Raw genomic sequence first — 20589 nt, forward strand, 5'->3', positions numbered from 1 at the left:
TGTAGGAGACTGATGGTTTGGTATTTGGCAATCTGACTATGGTCCTGTCTACACTAGATGCTTGGCATATTACCCACTGTTTTGGTTCCACTAATTTGTCTGTAATACACGTTTATCCAAAAATTATTCTTTTGTGAGGTCCAAACCCAATAGGCACTGCTCACATGGGATCTTATCTGAGTCTTTGAAGGGTTTTAGTATTTTTATTCCAAATCTCCAAGAGGTGTCTCAACATCTAATGAGAATTTCTACTCTAATTTATGCCATATGAGGCTACCACGTCTTCCTCCTGTTGAGACAGCCTGGCTGTCATGTCTCGTGCTGTTTCAAGAATCCCAGGATTCAGACATATCATGAAATCCAGGCAAGGTCTCTGGCTTTTCCTGGTCCCGCTCCTCATCTTTTTACCTGCCTGATACATGGCAGCACTGTTCTCCACCTTATTCTTCACCACTGCATTTCAAAGAACCTCTGCTATTCACTAGGATTTTGATCAGTGTGGAAGGGCAAGTACCAAGGATTTGCTGCAGCTTATCATGGAAAAGACCCAGTTTCCTCCCTGCACCAGACCTCCTCTTATTGTCCCAAGCCCCCTTGTACTGAACCTTCATTCCCATGATTTTTCACAGCACTGTTTGTTACTCCAGGTGAAGTCTATCTCTGCTATTTGGTTGGAAACTGGAGTCAAAATGGCTGTTGGAGCTAGCATGCCATTCCTGTCCGTACTAGCTCTGTACTGGTGGAGATTGGTACAGTGGAGGACAACACCGTAGATAGCTTTGTTTGAAGCAGGTCTAATCCAACCAATCGATTGCTGTGCACAGCTGGGAGAACAGGTAACTTTGTTTCTTCCCTTCTCATTTATTGCTTCACTAGGAAATCTTGCATGATTTCCTTTAAAACATTCTATCAGTTTTTAGAAACAGTGTGAATCCAGAGAGAGAACTGATGAACATGCTAGAATGCCAATTTATTCCTTTAAATATGAGAAGCTGTGATTCAAAGGCTCATGGTTTTGGGGTATAAGTAATACTACTTCTGTAAAGCAGTCATCCACAATGAAACCGTCTTATGAGTATGTCCTCTACTGGGATATGGCTTAGTGCTCTAGGCATCGTTTTTTTTAACTATCTAGGCTCTATGGAATCACATATTCAAATCTCTGCTAGTTATCTGGAGGTACATTAATGGAGTACTATGAAATCTGACACTGAGGTGAAGGGAGGTGGTGGCCTTTCAGATCAAATCTTAAAAATCAAGGTCTTCCAGTCTGTCTGGACATTGGTGCTTTTCATAAAACTGTTCCATAGACTGTTTCCAGGATGGTGATGGCCACAATTTTCCTCTTCCCTTTTCTTCCCTCTGCCTGCCCCCCTATTATAATGCACTGACCAAGAGTCTCTTCCCCCCCTCTCATGGTTTAACCATGTGAGAGGTTTATAGGTCTGCTGCTGCCTCCAAGTTAGTGTAACTGGTTCTTCACTTTAAGCAGGGTCATCGGTCCACAGACAAGCCAACCTGGACATTGTTGCCCATTGCTGCATCTCTGGCTGTTAGTTATCATCCACACCAAGAATCACTTAATTTTCATCATCTGAGACAGAGTTCATCGTGACACGTATAGTTAAAGTTGCCCAATATTTTTCCATTATGATCTTCTCTTTTCAGTTGCCAGACTTTAATGGTTTGGATGGAAATGTTCCATGCTTGCTCTCTGCCTCAGTTTGAATTCCTTTTGCAACTTTCAGTGAAAATAGTTTAGATATTCCCAAGGTGTTCGGTATTTTTGCCATCTCATCTTAAATATTGTCCTACAGAATCTTTGAACAATTCTGTTATCTCCGTGCTTTAGATCAGAAACTTGAAATTTGGTAAGAGAATGATTCTGGGGACAGAGAAGTGCCATCTGCTTTCCATGAAAATCCATCCAAATTTGGTCAAGGTATAAGACTCTGAAAATCACCATTTCCAGATGCTCCATAGAGCATGAGAGGCCTACTGATAAAGTTTCTGACCATTCTGTCTGCACTGAGCATGCTTTCAGACACACGGAGTCACAAAGAGAGCTCCAGACAATATGCAGACAAAACAGCAACTTCAAAATACCCTTTGACCTAGGCCAAGGGAAGTTAGGGTGGGACCAAGGAGGAGATCAGGAGGTCTAGACTTGGCTCTTCCCCAACCAGTTTCTGTTGTTTATTATTATGGAGGCACCTTATTACTGAGTACAAGGCCTCAGTCTCTATGGTAGAAGGAAGGCGAGTATCCTTTCCCCCAGAGATGTTAAACAAAGTCACTTTTGGCAGAGTTGGGAATAGAACCCAGGTTTCCAGTATGATAAATCCATTAGCCATTTTCCTACACTGCATTTTATAACAAATGTTCCAAATCTGTGTGCATGGCTGTGCAGTGTGTACCCCTAAACCATACTCTGTTCACGGGTAGGAAAAGAAGAACCCAGAGATCCTGATTCCGAACATCCTGCTACTGTATAGCAAACATCAATCTAGCAGTCAGTCTACGAAGAGGCTAACAGCTGCTGCCAGTTAGGCCTATCACTTGTGCTAAAGTAGTGTTTTGTGGATCCCTACTGATGACTCCTGTGGAGATCAGCATCATTCCACATGATGGAACTTCCATTTCTCATTCTTCTTTTAAAAACAAAAACTAAAATTACATACAAAAGAATAGTGATGCTGCAAAGTCAAGCACTGAAAAGTTAGGAAATGCCAGAATTAATGTTACACTGGCAACCTTAATTCAACCCATTCTCCATATGCATTATGATGCAATATTTAATTATCTTATCACATATTTATTCAACAGGGTTCCTTCCTCATTTAATGCATGGTTTGGACAGGGTTGCAGGAAGAAAGAGGCTGGTCACTTGTGTTTAAGGTGCTGAACTGGGACCCAGAAGAGCCAGTACTATTCCTCCTCTGCCACAGACTTTTGTATGTGATATGAATGTATATGCGTATATTCTACGCATGTGTTCTGTGTGAGTGGGAGTCCAAGGGGGCTGATTTAGAGTTGGATATATAACCTTAATTCTGTCATTTCCTAACTTGTGGCTTTGTGCGTGCGTGTGTGCGCTCTCTCTCTCTGTGAAAACAAAAATGTCTAAATTTATTCTTCAGGTTTTTGGGCTTCTGTATTAAAAAAAAACCAAAAAAAACCAACTGAAATGTGTTCAGGCTTTTGACTAACACATCTGCTTGATGAAGTTTTGGCCAGCTTTCCTACCTTTTTAGTACACGTATGCACTGTATACTGTGTGTGTCGGTGGGGTCCTTGGGATGTTAAGGCACTTTAGGTGTGACATTTCTGCTGACTGTTGTGACACTCCTCTAATGAGCTCTACACGAGCGGAACCCCGAAGTCACTGGGGTCTGCACAAGGGCCTGTCTGAGTGAACTGGGGTCTATTACCAGAAGAGAGCTAATACAACACTATGTTTTAAAGGATGCCAGACATGTTTAAAGTATCTCTTAAACTCGTCAACATTTTTCCTTCACATGTATTGCTGTTTCACATTTAGGGTTATTTAGCTTACCCATTACCTCAGTTTGGCTGAGGACATGCTGTAAAACATTACAGAAAAGGCATTTTAGGCCATGTGAATGACTTCAATATAAGGAAAGCATGACTAAGGGCTGAGAGAATGTGCAGTGAATATTACCCTCTATAGGCTAGAGAGAATTCCCAGAAAAACTAGGCATGCAGGAAATGCCTGGCTGCTAGTATAACTGGTCATGCAAGTGCTCCTGGGCAGAAAGCCAGACCCCTACAAACTCACTTCATGACTGCTACAATCTTGGTACATAAGGCAGTTTTAAAAAGATCTTTCCAATTGGGTGTCTGATACACAAATTAGATGAAATGACCTGTCTCTTTTTTCCAAAAGATATCAATGTATTTTTTCTGCATTAGAAGGCCGTTAGACTTCTTGTTTTATATGGGGATGGTGTAGAGCAAAGGTGGGCAAACTATGGCCAGTGGGCCACATCCGGCCTGCGGGACCGTCCTGCCCGGCTCCTGAGCTCCCAGCCGAGGAGGCTAGCCCCCGGCCCGTTCCCTGTTGTCCCCCATTTCGTGTAGGCACGCTGCTGCGAGGGCAGTGCGGCTTGTGCCCGCCCACCTCCCAGGCTTTCCAATAAGCCTGTCCTGCCGCTCTGAGTGGCATAGTAAGGGGGCGGGGGGATGGGAGTTGGATAAGGGGCAGGAGGTCCCGGGGGTGGTTGGATGGCGCGGAGGTTTGGGGAGTGGGGGCGGTCAGGAGACAAGGAGCAGGGGAGGGGTTGGACGGGGGGTGGCCTCCCAGGAGGGGGGAGACAGGGAGCGGGGGGGGGGGGTTGGACAGGGGGTGGGGTGCCAGGAGATGGGGGGACAGGGAGCGGGGGGGATTTAGGGGGTGAGGTGTCAGGGGGGTCCTAGGAGGGGGGTACAGGGAGCAGGGGGAGTTGGATAGGGGGGTGGGGTCCTGGGGTAGCAGTTACGGATGGGGTGCCGGGAGGGGACAGTCAGGGGACAAGGAGTCGGGGGGTGGGAGGTTCGATGTGTCAGGGGGCCTGGGGAGAGCGGGGCGTGGATGGGGTCGGGGCAGTCAGGGAGCAGGGCGGGTTGAATAGGGGGTGGGGTCCCGAGGCAGCATTTAGGGTCAGGGGACCCCGGGAGGGGGCGGTCAGGGGATAAGGATCAGTGTGGGTGCGTTGGATGGGTCGGGGGTTCTGAGGGGGGCAATCAGGGGGCGGGATGTGGGAGGGACTGGATAGGGGGTGGGAGCCAGGCTGTTTGGGGAGGCACAGCCTTCCTTAGCTGGCTCTCTGTTTCGCAATCCCAATGTGGCCCTCGGGCCAAAAAGTTTGCCCACCCCTAGTTTGGAGTGTACAGAAGAGGTCTTTTTACTGCTTATGCGTCTTCCATGAAATGAGATTTAAATTTTTTTTTCAGCCTGCAGATCTAGATGTAGAAGGAATTGCATGGGGGGGGGGGGAGGTAGAGGGGAGTAGTGGCACTCTCCCAAGCTTTACCCAAGCTCCACGTAGCTGAGGCTCCAAAATCAGACACTGCTTGTCGTAGAATTGTGCATGTGTTCAAAACATGATTATGCATGCTGTGCTGGCTCCTCTGGCTTTGGGTCTCTCTCTCAGTAGGGTTTGAATAACCATAGGCAGGGGCAGATTAAGCCGGCAGTGGATCTCAACCTTTCCAGACTACTGTACCCCTTCCAGGAGTCTTTGTCTTGCATACCCCAAATTTCACCTCACTTAAAAATTAGTTGCTTACAAAATCAGACCTAAAAATACAAGTGTCACAGCACACAGTTACTGGAAAATGCTGACTTTCTTATTTTTACCATATAATTATAAAATTAATCAATTAGAATATAAATATTGTACTTAGAATTTATTGTATAGTATATAGAGCAGTATACACAAGTCATTGTCTGCATGATATTTTAGTTTGTATTGACTTCGCTAGTGCTTTACTTAAGAAAATAAGAATGGCCATACGGGTCAGACCAAAGGTCCATCTAGCCCAGTATCCTGTCTTCCGACAGTGGCCAATGCCAGATCCCCCAGAGGGAATGAACAGTACAGGTAATCATCACGTGATCCATCCCCTGTCACCTGTTCCCAACTTCTGGCAAACAGAGACTAGGGACACCATCCCTGTTCATCGTAGCTAGTAGCTATTGATGGACTTATCCTTCATGAATTTTATCTAGTTCTTTTTTAAACTCTGTTAGTCTTTTTTTATGCAGCCTGCTGTAAAACTAGGCAAATATCTAGACAAGTTGATGTACCCCCTGGAAGATCTCTGTACACCCTCTGGGGTATGCATACCCTGGTTGATAACCACTGGATTAAGGCATAGGCATAATAGGCATGTGCTTAGGACCCTGCCTCCCATCGTCATGTGATGACATCAGAATCTCAGTTTTAAAGAAAATATGTTTTTAGTCCTCATAGTTGTCAAGAAAAAGCTTGAAAACATGAGTGAGCTGTAATCCATCCAGCAACCGCTTGTGCCTGGAAGGAAGCTGCCTGGCCCCACACCCACCACCACAGCAGACTGGCCCCTAATGGCTCTGGAAGTGCCACCTTGCGACCACTCTTGGGGCTCTGCCTCTGCTCCTGCCACTGCTGAGAGGAAAGGTGACCTCTGCCACCTCTCTGGGGGCCTCCCATCTTTGGGTGACCAGCAGAGGGAGGGGAAATCCCCAGCTGCTGCTACTACTGCATTTGAGTGGCTGGTGGATGAGAGGATCCTTCCAATGCCCCTATAGAAAAGGAGGGGGTGTGGGCTCTTGGGTGGGGCTGGGGATGAGGATTTTGGGGTGTAGGAGGGTGCTCTGGGCTGGGATTGGGGTCCAGAGGGCAGGAGGGGGATTGGGGCAGGGGCAAGGGAAGGGGTGCAGGTTCCAGCTGGGGGTGCAGGCTCTGGAGTGGGGCAGAGGATGAGAGGTCTGGGGTGCAGGAGGGTGCTCCAGGCTGGGATCAAGGGGTTTGGAGAGCGGGAGAGGGATCAGGGCTGGGGCAGGGGGTTGGGGCATGGGGAAAGGCTCAGGGGGGTGCAGGCTCCGAGCGGCGCTTACCTCAAGCAGCTCCCAGAAGCAATGGCATGTCCCTTCTCTGGCTCCTGCACAGCCAGGTGGCTCTCCTCGCTGCCCCATCCACAGACACCACCCCTGCAGCTCCCACGAGAGCACATAGGAGCCAGAGGGGGGCCAGGCCGGCTTCCGGGAGCCACGTGATATGACCCCCAATGCAGTGCCCTGGTCAGATTGGGACCAAGCTGGTGGTCCAGCCCCCGATCCAGCGCCCCAGCCAGAATGGGGCTGAACCATGTGGTCCGGCCCCTGACCCAGCAACCCAGCTGGAGCACCGGAGCGGGGCCAAGCTGTGTGGTCTGGCCCCCGACCCAGCGCCCCAGCCGGAGTGGGGCCGAGCTGCGTGGTGCGGCCCCTGACCCAGCGGGGCCGAGCCATGTGGTCTGGCCCCGACCCAGCACCCCGGCTTGAGCGCCAGAGCAGGACCGAGCCATGTGGTCCAGCCTCCCACCCAGCACCCTGGAGCAGGGCCGAGCCGCTGGTGCAGCTCACAGGCCAGCTTACAATGGCTCGCAGGCCAGATGCAGCCTGCGGGCCATAGTATGCGCACCCCTGGGGTAAGGGCTTAATTGTATACAAGAATGTCTGTGTCCCCAAAGGGCCAGGTACCTAACAGAGCACATTGTTATGTTGTCCTTTGTCGGAACTAGCTAACTAAAATAACATTCTCCTCTTCACAGCTGGGTTCTTGGAAGTTTGCTTTTGTTATTTTAGTTAGTCCCACTCTCCTTTTCTTCTCTGTGTTAGGATTAATACAGTCACTACTTCTGTGTTCTTTTGTTTTGAGAGGAATCCACCCAAAAAGTCCTTTTGTTTAGTCTCCCATGCATCTGCCATGCGCCTGTTATAGAGTAGGGCCTTCCCTCTCACTGAAGTTATTGTGCAGTATTCATTATTTTCTATCTGAAACCCTTTATGCAGTAAAGGAATTCAAAAGAATGCTGTATGAATGGTTTCGGCGTCATTCTGTATTAAATACCATTTTGCAACTTCTAAAGCAAGTGTTCTGCAAGGAATCACAATATGTTCCTGAGAGGTGAACTATTGCTACAACACAATTACAATAACGGGTTTCTCTTTGTTTTTCCTCCAAGAATGGAAGAACACGAGTGTCTCAAACTCTGCTGTATCCAGGTGCTGGGTCTTCCTTTACTGATACCAGTAGTGCGATGCAGGCCTAATAAAGAATATACGGTTTTAAATAGGGTCTGTAAAGATCAATTGCAAAGAGGAAAGCCCGCTATGGAGTGTGATCTGTAAAGGCCTGATCCTCCAGACATCTATTACTTACTACCGTGAGCAGTCCCTGTCACTACTTGTGATTGTAGGCTGTACACCTGGGAAGTGTGTGCAATATCAGTGAGAAGTTAAAAAACAGATGAGGGCAACTTAAATACAAGCAAGTTAAGATCAAAAATAGGAAAGCAAAGACAATGACTTCAAGAACAAAAATGCACCCAGTGCAATAAAAGTGCTGTTTATTCTAACAAAACCTGTTAGCTCTTTTAGGGAGGTAAATGGGACCTTGGAAATTCAGCAGAATTTCCTATCTGATGAAGAAACAAGAAGTGAGAGTAAGATAAACACTTCCTCCGGAATGCATGACATTCCTTACTTCAGTTTCATATTCTCCACAGGATATGTATATGAGTCAGACTACACTGTGGAGAGCGTACCCAGACAAAGGAATTATTGGAGGTGTGTGCAAGTATTAGGTGCTTTGTTACTTAATGGTGTGCTGTAGATCCTTTCTGTGCTTCACTTCATATGTCATTTTGTACTGATGAGCAGTAGCAAGGGTGACCTCATAAATCATTCAGATGTAAATTCATCTAGACCCAATAGACTAAATTGTTCTCTGGGGTAATTCTAAAGTTAGTGGGGCTTCTTTGGATTTATACCAGTGCGTCTCAGAGCAAAATATGGCCTAAGATCTTTGTTCACATGATTTTGCTGGGAGTAGTTTAAATACAGGGTTTTTCTTCTAAATGCCTCATAAGATCCTTGTGTATTTGGTGGTTGCTCCTTCATCAGGAGCCAGTAGATCCTGGCCAAAGGGATCCAGATTGTATGGTGGGAGAGCAAGGAAAGGGTCAAAGAGGTTTGGGAGTACATACAAAGACACAAAACACGGTGGTTAAGAGGATAGCCTATTTAGAATATTTGGGTGTGCTTAAGATTTTTGGGTAGGGCCAGAGTTTGGGGCAGTTTCTTTGGGCCTCATTCATCACATTGTTACTCTAGTTTTATGTCAGTAAAGCTGGAGCGATGCAGTGGTGAATCTGGCTCATTGTCTTCAGATAGTTTTTTTACATCTGTAATTATAGAGATGGGGCTTAAACCAAAACCTTGGATACAGTTACCCCCTCAGACTCTGAGTCTTTGAAATCCCAACTTAGATCCAACTTTTGCATATTCACCCTACATTTATAAGCAGCCAAACCAAAGTCCTGAGCAATTGCTGCCAGCTCTGTTGTTCTGACAGTGTCACTACAGGTGGGTCTATGCCACAACTGGGCACAAGCCTCCCAGCCCGGGTAGACAGCCTCATGCTAGCAGGGCTTGAGCTAGCTCGCTAAAAACACCAGTGTGGACATTGTGGCTCCAGTGGAGATTTAGGCTAGTGACCTGAGCTCAGACCCAGGGGGTCGGGTGGGCTTGAGAGCCCAAGCTGTTGCCTAAGCCACAATGTCCACACTGCTGTTTTTAGCACACTAGCTCAAGTCCCACTAGCACGAATACCTGGACTGGAAAGCTCATTCCAAGCTGCAGTGTTGATACCTCCTATGTGGTCCCCTGATGAACAAGGAGTTAACATAGGCTCACCTCCCTTTCCCTGGGCAGAGGTGCTTAGTGGAAGAGCTCCAGGAGGGGCTGTTCGGGAGACAAAAGATGTCTTTGGGAAGAATTTGGAGGCTGCTGAACCCATGCTGGGGAGTGTTACTTTTCTGCTTATATTAACTTAATTCACCGTATTTTTAGCAACCTTACGAATGACCAGTTTTTAAGGAGTGCTGAGCACCTGTAGCTCCCATTAATGTGAACAAGGAGTTTGGGTATTCAGCACCCCTGAAAATCACTCCATGTCCCTTAAGGAGAAAACCCGGCCGACTACGGTTTTGTGGGTGGTAGGGAGGAGGTTCCTGCTGAATCATCCCACCATTGTACAAGGGTTTTCAAAATTTACATCTGACTTTAGGCACCTTGACTTCATTTCTGCTTGGTACCGGGAGGTCCTGTACTTGAACTGCAGACATAAAAAGAAACCTTACTTGTTATGTAGTGAAATCACTCCTGCGAAACCATAATCAGCTACTTATTCTAGGTTTGAGTTTGTACGTTCATTTTGGAAAGCTAGTGCACTTCCTCTAAATAGCTGCACTTCACTTCTGTCAACAGACCATGCAGCAGATGAGTGACCATCGCTATGACAAACTGACAGTGCCTGACGACGCTGCAGCAAACTGCATATATCTAAACATTCCAGGCAAAGGCCATGTTTTGCTGCACCGAGCCCCTGAGGAATATCCAGAAAGTGCAAAGGTAAAGGGAGAGTTACGAATTAGGGGCTCTTCCTGTGAGGTGCTGAGTGTTCTTGACTCCCATTGCAGTCAATGGGAGTTGAAAATTGTCAGTACCTCCTGGGGTGGGGCCCCGGTACTGTGCACGCATGTGTGCGCACACACATGTAAACACATCAGATGATTAAAGCACAAGACTTGAAGAGACAGGAGACCTAGGTTGTATTTCCAGCTTCACTAATGATTTTTGTCTGACCTTATTACTTAATCTCATTCTCCTCCTGTTGTTCCCTTTGTGTAAAATGGGAATAATTCTACTTCCCTCACTGCATTATTGAGGGAATTCATTCATTAATGTTTGTAAACACTTTGAGGTCCTCAGATGGAAAACAACATATAGATGCAAAGTATTACTATTTATTACCAACAACTGGCTAATCGTCAGGGTAATATGGGGAAGAAACAACTGTTGTTTCAAGGAAGAAATAATTATCCACTGTGAGCCAGCAAGAGAATGAGAGACACAATGAGTAGAGTTACTCTTCTTAACTCGCCTAACTCCTAGCAGCACACTGGAAGTGGGGAGAGAGCTGAGGGTTTTTCCCCTTTCCTCTTGTGGCCCCTCCACAGTCTTGTATTCTTCCCCAAGGAAAGCAGAATCATCACAGTTATGATGCTTTTAAAGTCTTGAGCACCAAAGCTGGGGTGGGGATGGGATTTGGCAACACAACTTCAAATTTGTACATTTGTTTTCATTATATTGATTCAATAAATAGTTGGAGTAAATGGAGGGGAGAGATGCTCAAGTGTAATGACTTTTTCCTTCTGTTTCCTAACCAGGTTTTTGAAAAACTGAAGGACCACATGCTGATCCCTATAGCCAACACAGAAGTGGAGAAAGTAAATGGGTTACTCACCTGTTGTTCTGTCCTTATTAACAAAACTTCAGAATTATGAGTTATAGAATCCCTCCCTTGTAACTGGCAATAAAGTACATGCAAGGTAGACAAATCTATATCCACACTTTTATTGTTTTTATTGACAATCTACTGTACCACTGTGCTACTAACCCTTGTTTACAAATTTTTTGCTTTGTGTATTTTTATGTCCCGGTAGATGGTATTTAAGGTATATGCGTGCTTTTGCTGGGATGAATATAGTGCAATGAGCAAGCAAAAATCAACTATGATAGCTAATCCCTAGCTTTAGTGATTTACATACTCAGTGTGAAAACTACATGGGGGAAAATTAGTTCCTAACCATTTGCTAAGCATCTCCATTGTCTTGACACCTTTCCCATGTATTTTACCTTTTTTCTCCCTTTCCTTTCTGCTTCAGCACCCTTTTTTTTCTTCAGTCTTTCCACTATCTTCCTCTCCTTTTTGTCAGGAATTCAAGATATGGCTAATGAAGGAAATTCAATAGAACCATGAATTTGGGCTTGTGTAGTAAGTAGGCTTTTCTTATGATAGTTGGAACAGTGTGAAATTGATTATACTCCTTATTCTGGCCAGTATCACATGGCCACTCGTATGTAGAATCATTTACTCCTGGGGGCATTCTGCACCAAAAATTAAAAATGTTGTGCACAATATTTTAAAATTCTGCATATTTTGTCAGAATAACACTACATAATCACACCAGTTTCAATTTATTTTGGTAATATATTTCAAAATACCTGTCAGCAAGTAGGTCTACAACAATACAGACACACACAAAAATTCCCCCAGAAGCAGTGTATTAAAGAAACCCCTATGACAACCCAGTTCCTGTTTCTTTGCCTCCCAGAGCCCAGCTGCAGGGTTCCCCCAGCCAATACACCCAAACCCCCTCCCTCCCCGAGCACAGCCGTGAGTTCCCTTTAGCCCAGATACTTGTCCCCTTCCCCACAGAGCCCAGCTGTCTCCCCCGCTCCCCCACAGCCCAGACACCCACTCCCCTCCCCCTCAGGGCCCAGGGATCCAGAGGGAGAAACAGGCTGATGCTTGGTCCCAGGCTTGCATGGAGTTTCCTGCTGTGCCACCCTCTCCTTCCCTCAGGGTGTGCTGGAAACTGCAGCGGTCAGGAACCCTTTAGGTCCCTTCCCCTCCCGCCAGGGCAGTGTCTTCTATGTGCGAGCTGGGCTCTGCTGGGTCCAGGGGTCCCTAGCGGCGGCCAGCAGCACTGCAGCCCATTTCTGTGGAGGAAAGGAAATTCTGCGTGCACATTAATTTCTGCAAAATTCTGCATTGCACATTGGCACAGAATTCCCCCAGGAGTAGTCCTGATTAGAATCAATTTCAGACTGCAGGTGGCAGCTCAGGAAAGCCTCTCTGTACAGGAGCATTAAAGAGGTATGTGTGTCTGGTACACTTGAATTATAGGAAAGGAGATTGTCCATCAGCCAATCTAGGTATGCCCCGGGGTTCAGACTCCCAGTTTGGTTACCTTTCTTTCAAATTGGGTGGAATGGAAGAGGTTTGTACGTATGCCATATATCAATCACCTTCTAAAAAGCCTATATTTTTGTGATCACGTGAACCACAGAAATGAATGTTTTGAGTTACTTGTAGAAATGTTAAATTACAAAAGATCTTTAGAAATATACTTTTATCTTTTATATGTATTTTCATTTCAGCCTCTACCTATTATGTTCTTTCCTGTTTTGGAGTGAAGTTATTTTTCCCGCTAGTCGGTATAGTTCTTGTCTTCTGTAATTATATAGACAATTTACTAGCAAACCTCAAAACAAAGGAATGGTGGTAGAATTAGCTGAAGGACATTATTCCTGGAGTATGTTCATGAGTAAGGGAAATTGTTTCCCAAAAGGCTGGCATATGTATTTCATCTGTCCTTGGGGATCTCGTTGGAATAATGGTAGTCTGATTTCTTTTTAATTGTATGAATATCTATTGTGGTATTCAGTTAAAACAAATATATTTGTTGTGGCAAATTCCACAACATGCTTGCCCACTGACTCATATATATTTCACGACTGTAAAGTGAATTATAGACAGCAGTATTTACATGAAGCTTTTTAAATCATTTGTAAACTAAGAATGGAGAAATTCCCAAACCGAAGCAGCGGTGAGAATTTTCCAGGAGGCTGACAAATAGTCTGAACACTTTATCAACTTCCTAGTCATCTCTTTCTTTGTCTGCCTGTCTCTCTGTTCCTTTGTCGGAGGTTTTAAGTTTTTTCTGATTGATAAATTCCCGCTTCAGCCATCTAAATCTCTCCTTCTGTCCCCCTCCTCCTGTAGTCCCTCCATTTTTCTCCTCATCCCTTTGCACTCTCCTTCTCTCTTCCCCTCCATTCATTTGCAAATGTCCCCATTCCACCCTAACCTTTCCTTATGTAATTCTCCCATGCCCTCTCGCATAGATGCCAGGAGAGAGGGAACTGATAGACCCACTTTGTTCCCCTAGAATCTGACAAAGCCTGCCTTTTCCCTGCAGATGGAAGGGGAAGCCTGCAGCAGGAGCTGTATCTTGGGAGGGGTGTTGGAGTGACTCCTCTTCTCTTGTCTTGTCTTGCACCAGAGGAGAGGAAGGAGTCAGTAGTGGTGGAGGCCGGTGGTTTCTTGTATTCTTTCTCCCCCTGAGGAGAACGGAAGAGGTGGCAAGTAGTTTCCTTCCTCCACTTTCCCCTTTGAAGGGAGGGAGAGTTAGTGAATGGACAGATTGTCCTGTAGAAGAGGTAGTTAGGGATTCATGGCTGAGGTGCCTCTTATTCTCCTGTAGTGGAAGACCAGCAGCACCTGACTGCTGACAAGGGTGGGAGCCCCAGAAACTTCCTAGTCAGGCATTATTCTTCATGCTGCCCCCACTCCTGAGTCCTATCTGGCAAGTCCTTACTGCAGCAGCTAGGGAGATGGGGCAGCTGGGGGACCTGAGCCAGGGAGAGCAGGAGACCCCTCTCCCTCTGCTCTTAGCTTTCTCCTTTACATTAACCCTGGCCCAAGCCAAACCAAAACAATGGCTGTTTTTTTGATGCAACATGTATATGGCTAATGAGCATCCTGCACATCAGATATTCTTATCACTGCAACATTTTTCAGATGCCTGATGTAGATCATTGTCCACAACTAATAAAGGAAAATCTCAAACCAAAAATGGAGATGCAACACAATGCACTAACTGTCTGCACCATGTTAACCCTCTTATGCCAAAAATAAGACTATGTGCCATGTCATTCCAGTGCAGAAGGTCTAGTGGTAAATAGCTGGCACTGAGATTTGAATCTCTAATCAAAATTTTAGATCAAATAATTTAGCTTAGTACAAATGAAGGCTCTACAGTGTGTGTGACAGACCTTTTACTCTTTCCCATATGTTGTTTTCCATCATCATAAGTTTAGGAAGATCATGTGATGTGTAAGTTTCCCTCTTGAACAGAATGTGAATAAAGTGTCAGCAAGGACTCATCTCTGTTGATAAGAATGTGCATACATACTGTACCATATGATGATAAACTGCAGCTTCTTCATCCTCACGTTTGTGTTTCCTACACAGATACACACTTCTCTAAGTCTTGCAAATACAGCATTTCAAGAAAGTATTCTGAGGAGTTTTAAGACAAGTGTAACACAGTGATTCCCATGAGAATGGTTCATAGCTCATATGGAACAGTATGTTCAGTTTTAAAAATAAAAGTTCAGTGGAATGTAGAACAGTGACATCCTTTTCCCCTCTTACTGACTGCAGTTTTTGAGTGAAATGTGGAAAAATGTGGTATTATTCAGCCACATAAGTATTTAATTGCAGTCAAGGTAGAACTTGGTGGTAACAATCAAAATTCATATGTAAACATTTGGAGAAACTTATTTATTGGTTCAGATTGTCTGATTTGATGGATAGTTATGGAGATGAACAAATAAGAGCCTATGAAAAGAATTCTACTCTTTATATAGTGACTGTGAACAAAATACTATGGACCTCACTTAACCTAATAAGTTTTAGTGGATGTATAATGTAACTTGTATAGAGTTGCATGTGAATCATATTAGTCACTGTTCTGTGTTGTATTGTTCTGCAGAACACAAACAGGATGACAAAATCACCACAGTGTTCAATTCTGTTACCTTGAGGACCTTATTACAGTATATTGTTGCCCACTTTTTGTGGCAAAAACATAATTGCATTTCATAGACTGTTATACTGGAAAAGATTTACTTTGATTTTTGTCTCTTGCAGTTTCTATACTATGTATCCCCATCACTATGGAATAAAGTGTCAGTTGTACTATGAATTGTGGTTGTCTTATTTTGAGACTGACAGCATTTTTTTTCGATTTAGTCTGTATTTCTCTCATGCTACATTTTGATTTCAAATGTTGCTTTATTTCAAATCTTAAAGGTTATTACAGGTTTAGAAATAAAACCAATAGTAGACATGTCTGTACTAAAATGATTAAGAAATTCATGGTTTAAGGTTAACATTTAAAAAATGTGTGTATAAAAGTGATAGTCTTAATATTCCGGATACAGTGGTTGCTCTTAAACCTTTTGATTGTCTTGGATAACTAAGTAATGAGTTTCAGAGGAACAGCCGTGTTAGTCTGTATTCGCAAAAAGAAAAGGAGTACTTGTGGCACCTTAGAGACTAACCAATTTATTTGAGCATCCGATGAAGTGAGCTGTGGCTCACGAAAGCTCATGCTCAAATAAATTGGTTAGTCTCTAAGGTGCCACAAGTACTCCTTTTCTTTTTAAGTAATGAGTAATTGCAGGATTCCCCAGATGGTCCCTATTCTATATTAAGTATAGGGAATACTCGTAAAACAGAGGTAAAGTTTATCTAAGGCAAAATTAGAAAGTTTTAAGAGTGACCCCTGTGTGCATTCCTTCAGTTAGCCTTCTCTCTTCTCTTTCCTACTCATTAAATCAAGATAGCAGATTGCAGTGTTAATGATGACACTTCTCTGTTACCTGGGCATTGGTTTCTGGTATGTTGTGGCTATCTCAGCTTCGGAATAAAACTTTCAGTCTCTCTGAGAAAAGGAATGTTCATCTCCAGGCTTGTTGTATGTACCTGATCTCTGGTGCCCCAGTCCCTGCTGTGCCATTCTGCACTGATATCTCAGGATGACTGAAATATATTTGATCCATGCAAAGCGACAGTTCTAACAGTTACTTGTGGTTTAACTGAATATATGCAAATATGTGCACAGAAGTGCAGTGCCATCTAGCGGCAATGACCCCTGCATGAAAATCTAGACTGGTTTTAATTGTCCAAAGCTCGAAAGTATTGCTGCTGGGAACAGTATTGTAGCAAAACAGCCATATCACTTCCAGGCTGCATGACTTGGCTTGTAATGGAACAGCTTTTAGCATATCATAGTCTAGGATTCCACGCCTCATTGGGGGGGCGGGGGCCGGGGGAGAGGACTACTCTGGCTCTGAAAGGAAGGTTAGTTGGCCCCGGAAGGTTAGTTAGTCCTAGTCTAAACATAGTTGTGGGTTTTTTTTCCTCCCTCCCTCGTGCGCTGCCTTGAGGCTAACCAGCACTGCACGGGCAAACCACCCTCAGTTCCTTTTCAACTGCCCCTCGCCTGAGATGGAGTGAATAGCAGTCCACTTTTCTCTTTTCCTCAGATTGATACAGATCAGTTTTTCTGAGCTCCCATTACAGTTTCCGGTCATTTTCTTTTTAGCTTTATATGATTTCTATTCATTTTTTTTAAAGGGGAAAAAACTTCCTTACCCCTGTTTTTCCCCCTTTCCAGGGACTGCCCCCAGTAAGGGGCATGCCAGCTCCCCCAGCTTCAAATGGTGCCTCTCCTGCAGGGAGGCAATACCAGTTATGGATAGACAGTGCTCCTACATTGTGAGCCTTGTAGAAGTTCACATCCCACACAAGTGCACCTTCTGCCAGCAATTGACGGCTAACTCCTGAAAGAACCGGGAGTTAAAGTTGAAGCTCCTCCTCATTACTACTGGGGGGATTCTGTGCCAAAAAATTAAAAATTCTACACACAATATTTGAGAATTCTGCATATTTTGTCAAAATAACCATATAATCATGCCAGTTTTAATTATTTTGGTAATTTATTTCAAAATATCTGTCAGCCAGTATGTCTGTAACAATACACACTTTACAAAAAAAAAAAAAATTCTGGTAATTTTTTTTTTTTTGACAAATAGATTCCTTACTAGGCATATTAATACAGAACTTTGTGTAATTAATTTAAATTACAATACAAAACTGTATTTCCTGCACCTGTCAGAAGCAGTGCAAAGGCTTGGGGGAGTCAGGGGTAACAGAGGAGCTGAGGGAGAGGGAAGGAGCCTGGGAGTGAACCTGGAGGGTATTGGGGGCATGAGAGAGAAGGTTTTTGGAGGTGGGGGTGGGATTGTTAGGGTTCTATAGCCCCAAAGCACAGCAGGTCATCTATTTCCTGTCTGAAGTCTCTTGTGAGAAGAGTCCCTGAAGAGGGACAGGGATGGTGGGGAGGAAAATGAAGTGGATAGAGTACCCATTGGAAATTATCTTCAAGACCCATCTGTCAGAAGTTGTCTTCCCAAATATGGAGGAAAAGAGCAAGGCAACATCCAAAGGGATGTGGAAGGTCTGCAGGTTGTAGCTGATGTGCACCTCAGAGGCAAGGCTTTTATTCCTAATATTTCCTGATTCTCTCCTCCCACTCACCCCTCCCCCCAAAAGGAGGTTGGACCCATACTAGATGTAAGAACATTAAACAAATATGTGAAGGCACAAAATATCAAGATGGTGTCACTAGCAGTGATTTTTCCATCTCTAGAGCAGGGAGATTGGTTCTTAGCCCTTGACCTCCAGTAACCCTACTTCCGTATATCAAGCCAGCGATCCCACAAATGATTCTTCAGATTTACCTTGGGTACAGGACTATTACCAGTACAGTACAGATCAGCATCTCATCTGCATCCAGAGTATTCACCAAGGTCTTCTCTGTAGTAGCAGCTCAACTATGTACTTTGAGGATCATGATTTACCCATACTTGGATGACTGTCTCCCCAGAGCTTGGTTCTTCAACGCTTACAGGCTACCCAAAGGACAATGGACATATTCACGCAACTTGGTTTGCAATTCAACACCCAGAATTAACAGGGAGGCTATACTACACACGTTTGATGTTAGGAGAGCTTTGGTTTTTTTTATTTGGACAGGACAAACCTCCTAAACTCTTCCTCTAGTTGTCGACAGGTCAAAAGGCACAGGGATGAACTCAAAGATTTTCCAAATGGATCTCGAACTGTATAAACTATTGCTATTATGCTCGTAATTTGCTGCCTCCATCTGGAATCCATACACATTCCATGGGATCAGTTTCCACCTCTGTCACCTTCCTTAAAAATGTTCCCATCCCACTTGGGTGTCTGCTCATACTTTCACAGAACACTATGTGATTACTAGAGACTCTGCTTCCAATGCCATCTTTGGCTCTATGGTAGTGTCCATAACAGACTTGACTCTGAAGCCCCAGTCCTCCACTGGGGATACTGTTCAGGAGTCATCTACAGTGGAGCACCCATAGGGACACTACTCAGAGAAGAAGAGGAAGCTACTCACCTTGTGCAGTAACAATGGTTCTTCGAGTTGTGTCCCCCTGTGGGTGCTCCACGACCCACCCTCCTCCCCTCTACTTAAGAGTTCTCAATAGGGGCTCGGTGATGGAGAAGAAATGGAGGGTGGTTCGTGCACGCAGCGCGAGTTAGTCTTGAGGCAGAGCATGAGGCAGGAAGAGTGCATGTGTGGATCAAACAGACACGATCTAAAATCTCTGATCAGAGGTGCAGGGACGCAGTCACCTACAGTGGAGCACCCATAGCGGGACACATCTCAAAGAACCATTGTTACTGCATGAGGTGAGTTACTTCCTCTTTTTGTTAAGAATGTGATTTTTTATATTGATATAGTCAAATCAGTAAAACCCCATACATGGACACAGTTTAATTGGTATAACCAGCTTTTATAATTGTGTCCACTCAGGGGGGTTGTACTGATTTAATTATATTGGTTTCTAAACTGAGAGTTAGGTACAGTTCTGGTAATCCTTTAAGTGCCACACTAGGAAGCACTGTCCACATGCTGTAGATAAATGCTGAAAGCACAGCTAAAACAAAAGGAGGGAACTGCATGTAACCAAAGAGCTGCTGCTGTTTTTTTAGGCAGGTATATACTGCACTCAAGGTACATAAGCTTACTGTTTTCCTTTGACACTATAAATACAACCTATCAAAAAAGTAATGTCCGTCACAGTGTCCCTGATCACCACCCCAGAGAGCCACACCTTCGTAACTTGCTGATCTCAGTGGAAGTTAGGAGCCTAAATACCTTTGAGGATCAGGGTCTTAAAGTCTAATTACTGAGGCTCTGGATCTGGACCTTACCGCTACAGTGAGTAGTGTGCAGGCCCTTAGCAAGCAGTTTTTGCAGCTCTTTCAGTACAATTCTGAAATGTATACTACATATAGTATATAGTTTTTGTGCACATGCATAAACACCCACAAAAATCACTAAAATGTCTAAATTCTTACTTCCCTACTCCTTTGGAGGTGTGGGGATGTGAATTTACTCACTTAAAGGCTGTGATAACTTCAGTCTCAATATTCTCTAGACCAGTGGCTCTCAACCAGGGGTCTGGGGCCCTCTAGCAGGTTTCACAAATAGGGCCAGCATTAGATTTGCTAGGGCCCTGGGCAGAAAGCCAAAGCCACTGGGCTATTGCGTAAGAGTCGTGAATTTCACCGCATGGGGTTGAAGCCCAGGTCCCTGAGCCTGCCACCCAGGGATGAAGCTGAAGCCTGAACAATGTAGCTTTGTGGGGGCCCCAGGCAATTGCCCTGCTTGCTACCCCGTAATGCCGGCCCTGGCTTTTATATGCAGAAAACTAGTTATTGTGGCACAGGTGGGCCATAGAGTTTTTATAGCATGGGATGTGGGGGGGGCTCAGAAAGAAAAAGGTTGAGAACTTCTGCTCTAGACTGAACTGGTCCCAATTACTTTCTTTATTTGAGGTCCATACTGGAAGGACACCTTTTGTCTTCCAGCTGCCTTGACCATTAATTCCAGAACTCTTGTTTATAGGCAAAATTTACTAGAATAGCCTTTTGTGAAATATCTATCTTTTCTCTGATTACTGAAGTTCATACAGTTCACTTCGTCACATACCAGCCTACATAACCCCAGAATCCAGAGATCTGAATCTCATCCAGAAAGCTCACGGTTTAGAACGGCATCTTTGTCCCCAGGCTGACTTGTTAATAGATGTCAAACAACCTGGATTTAAAACTTTTTGATTAAAATAATTGTGCATAACAGCAAAGGCTACAGCAAGGTTAATTTTTCAAGGAAAGCTACACAACATATGCACATGTTATAAAGGAAGGATGGGCTTATGATTCAAGCACAGGACTAGGAGTGAGGAGTTCTGGGGACCTAACTCCAACTCAGACATTGAGTGACCATGGGCAACTCCCTTAAGCATGCAGA

General features: G+C 44.6%; 1 protein-coding gene across 1 annotated transcript in view; it reads left to right on the forward strand.

The window, feature by feature from the left end:
• DDAH1 (dimethylarginine dimethylaminohydrolase 1) overlaps positions 1 to 15366 on the forward strand; it is a 97598-nt gene extending 82232 nt beyond the window's left edge. The window contains exons 5-6 of the mRNA XM_048862115.2: positions 10016 to 10159; positions 10978 to 15366. Of these exons, the coding sequence (XP_048718072.2) occupies positions 10016 to 10159; positions 10978 to 11094 (261 nt within the window). The 3' untranslated portion in view covers positions 11095 to 15366. The remainder of the gene's footprint in view (positions 1 to 10015; positions 10160 to 10977) is intronic.
• Positions 15367 to 20589: the final 5223 nt, after the last annotated feature.

Source organism: Caretta caretta, chromosome 8 (genome assembly GCF_965140235.1).
Source record: "Caretta caretta isolate rCarCar2 chromosome 8, rCarCar1.hap1, whole genome shotgun sequence".
NCBI classification, from domain to species: domain Eukaryota; kingdom Metazoa; phylum Chordata; order Testudines; family Cheloniidae; genus Caretta; species Caretta caretta.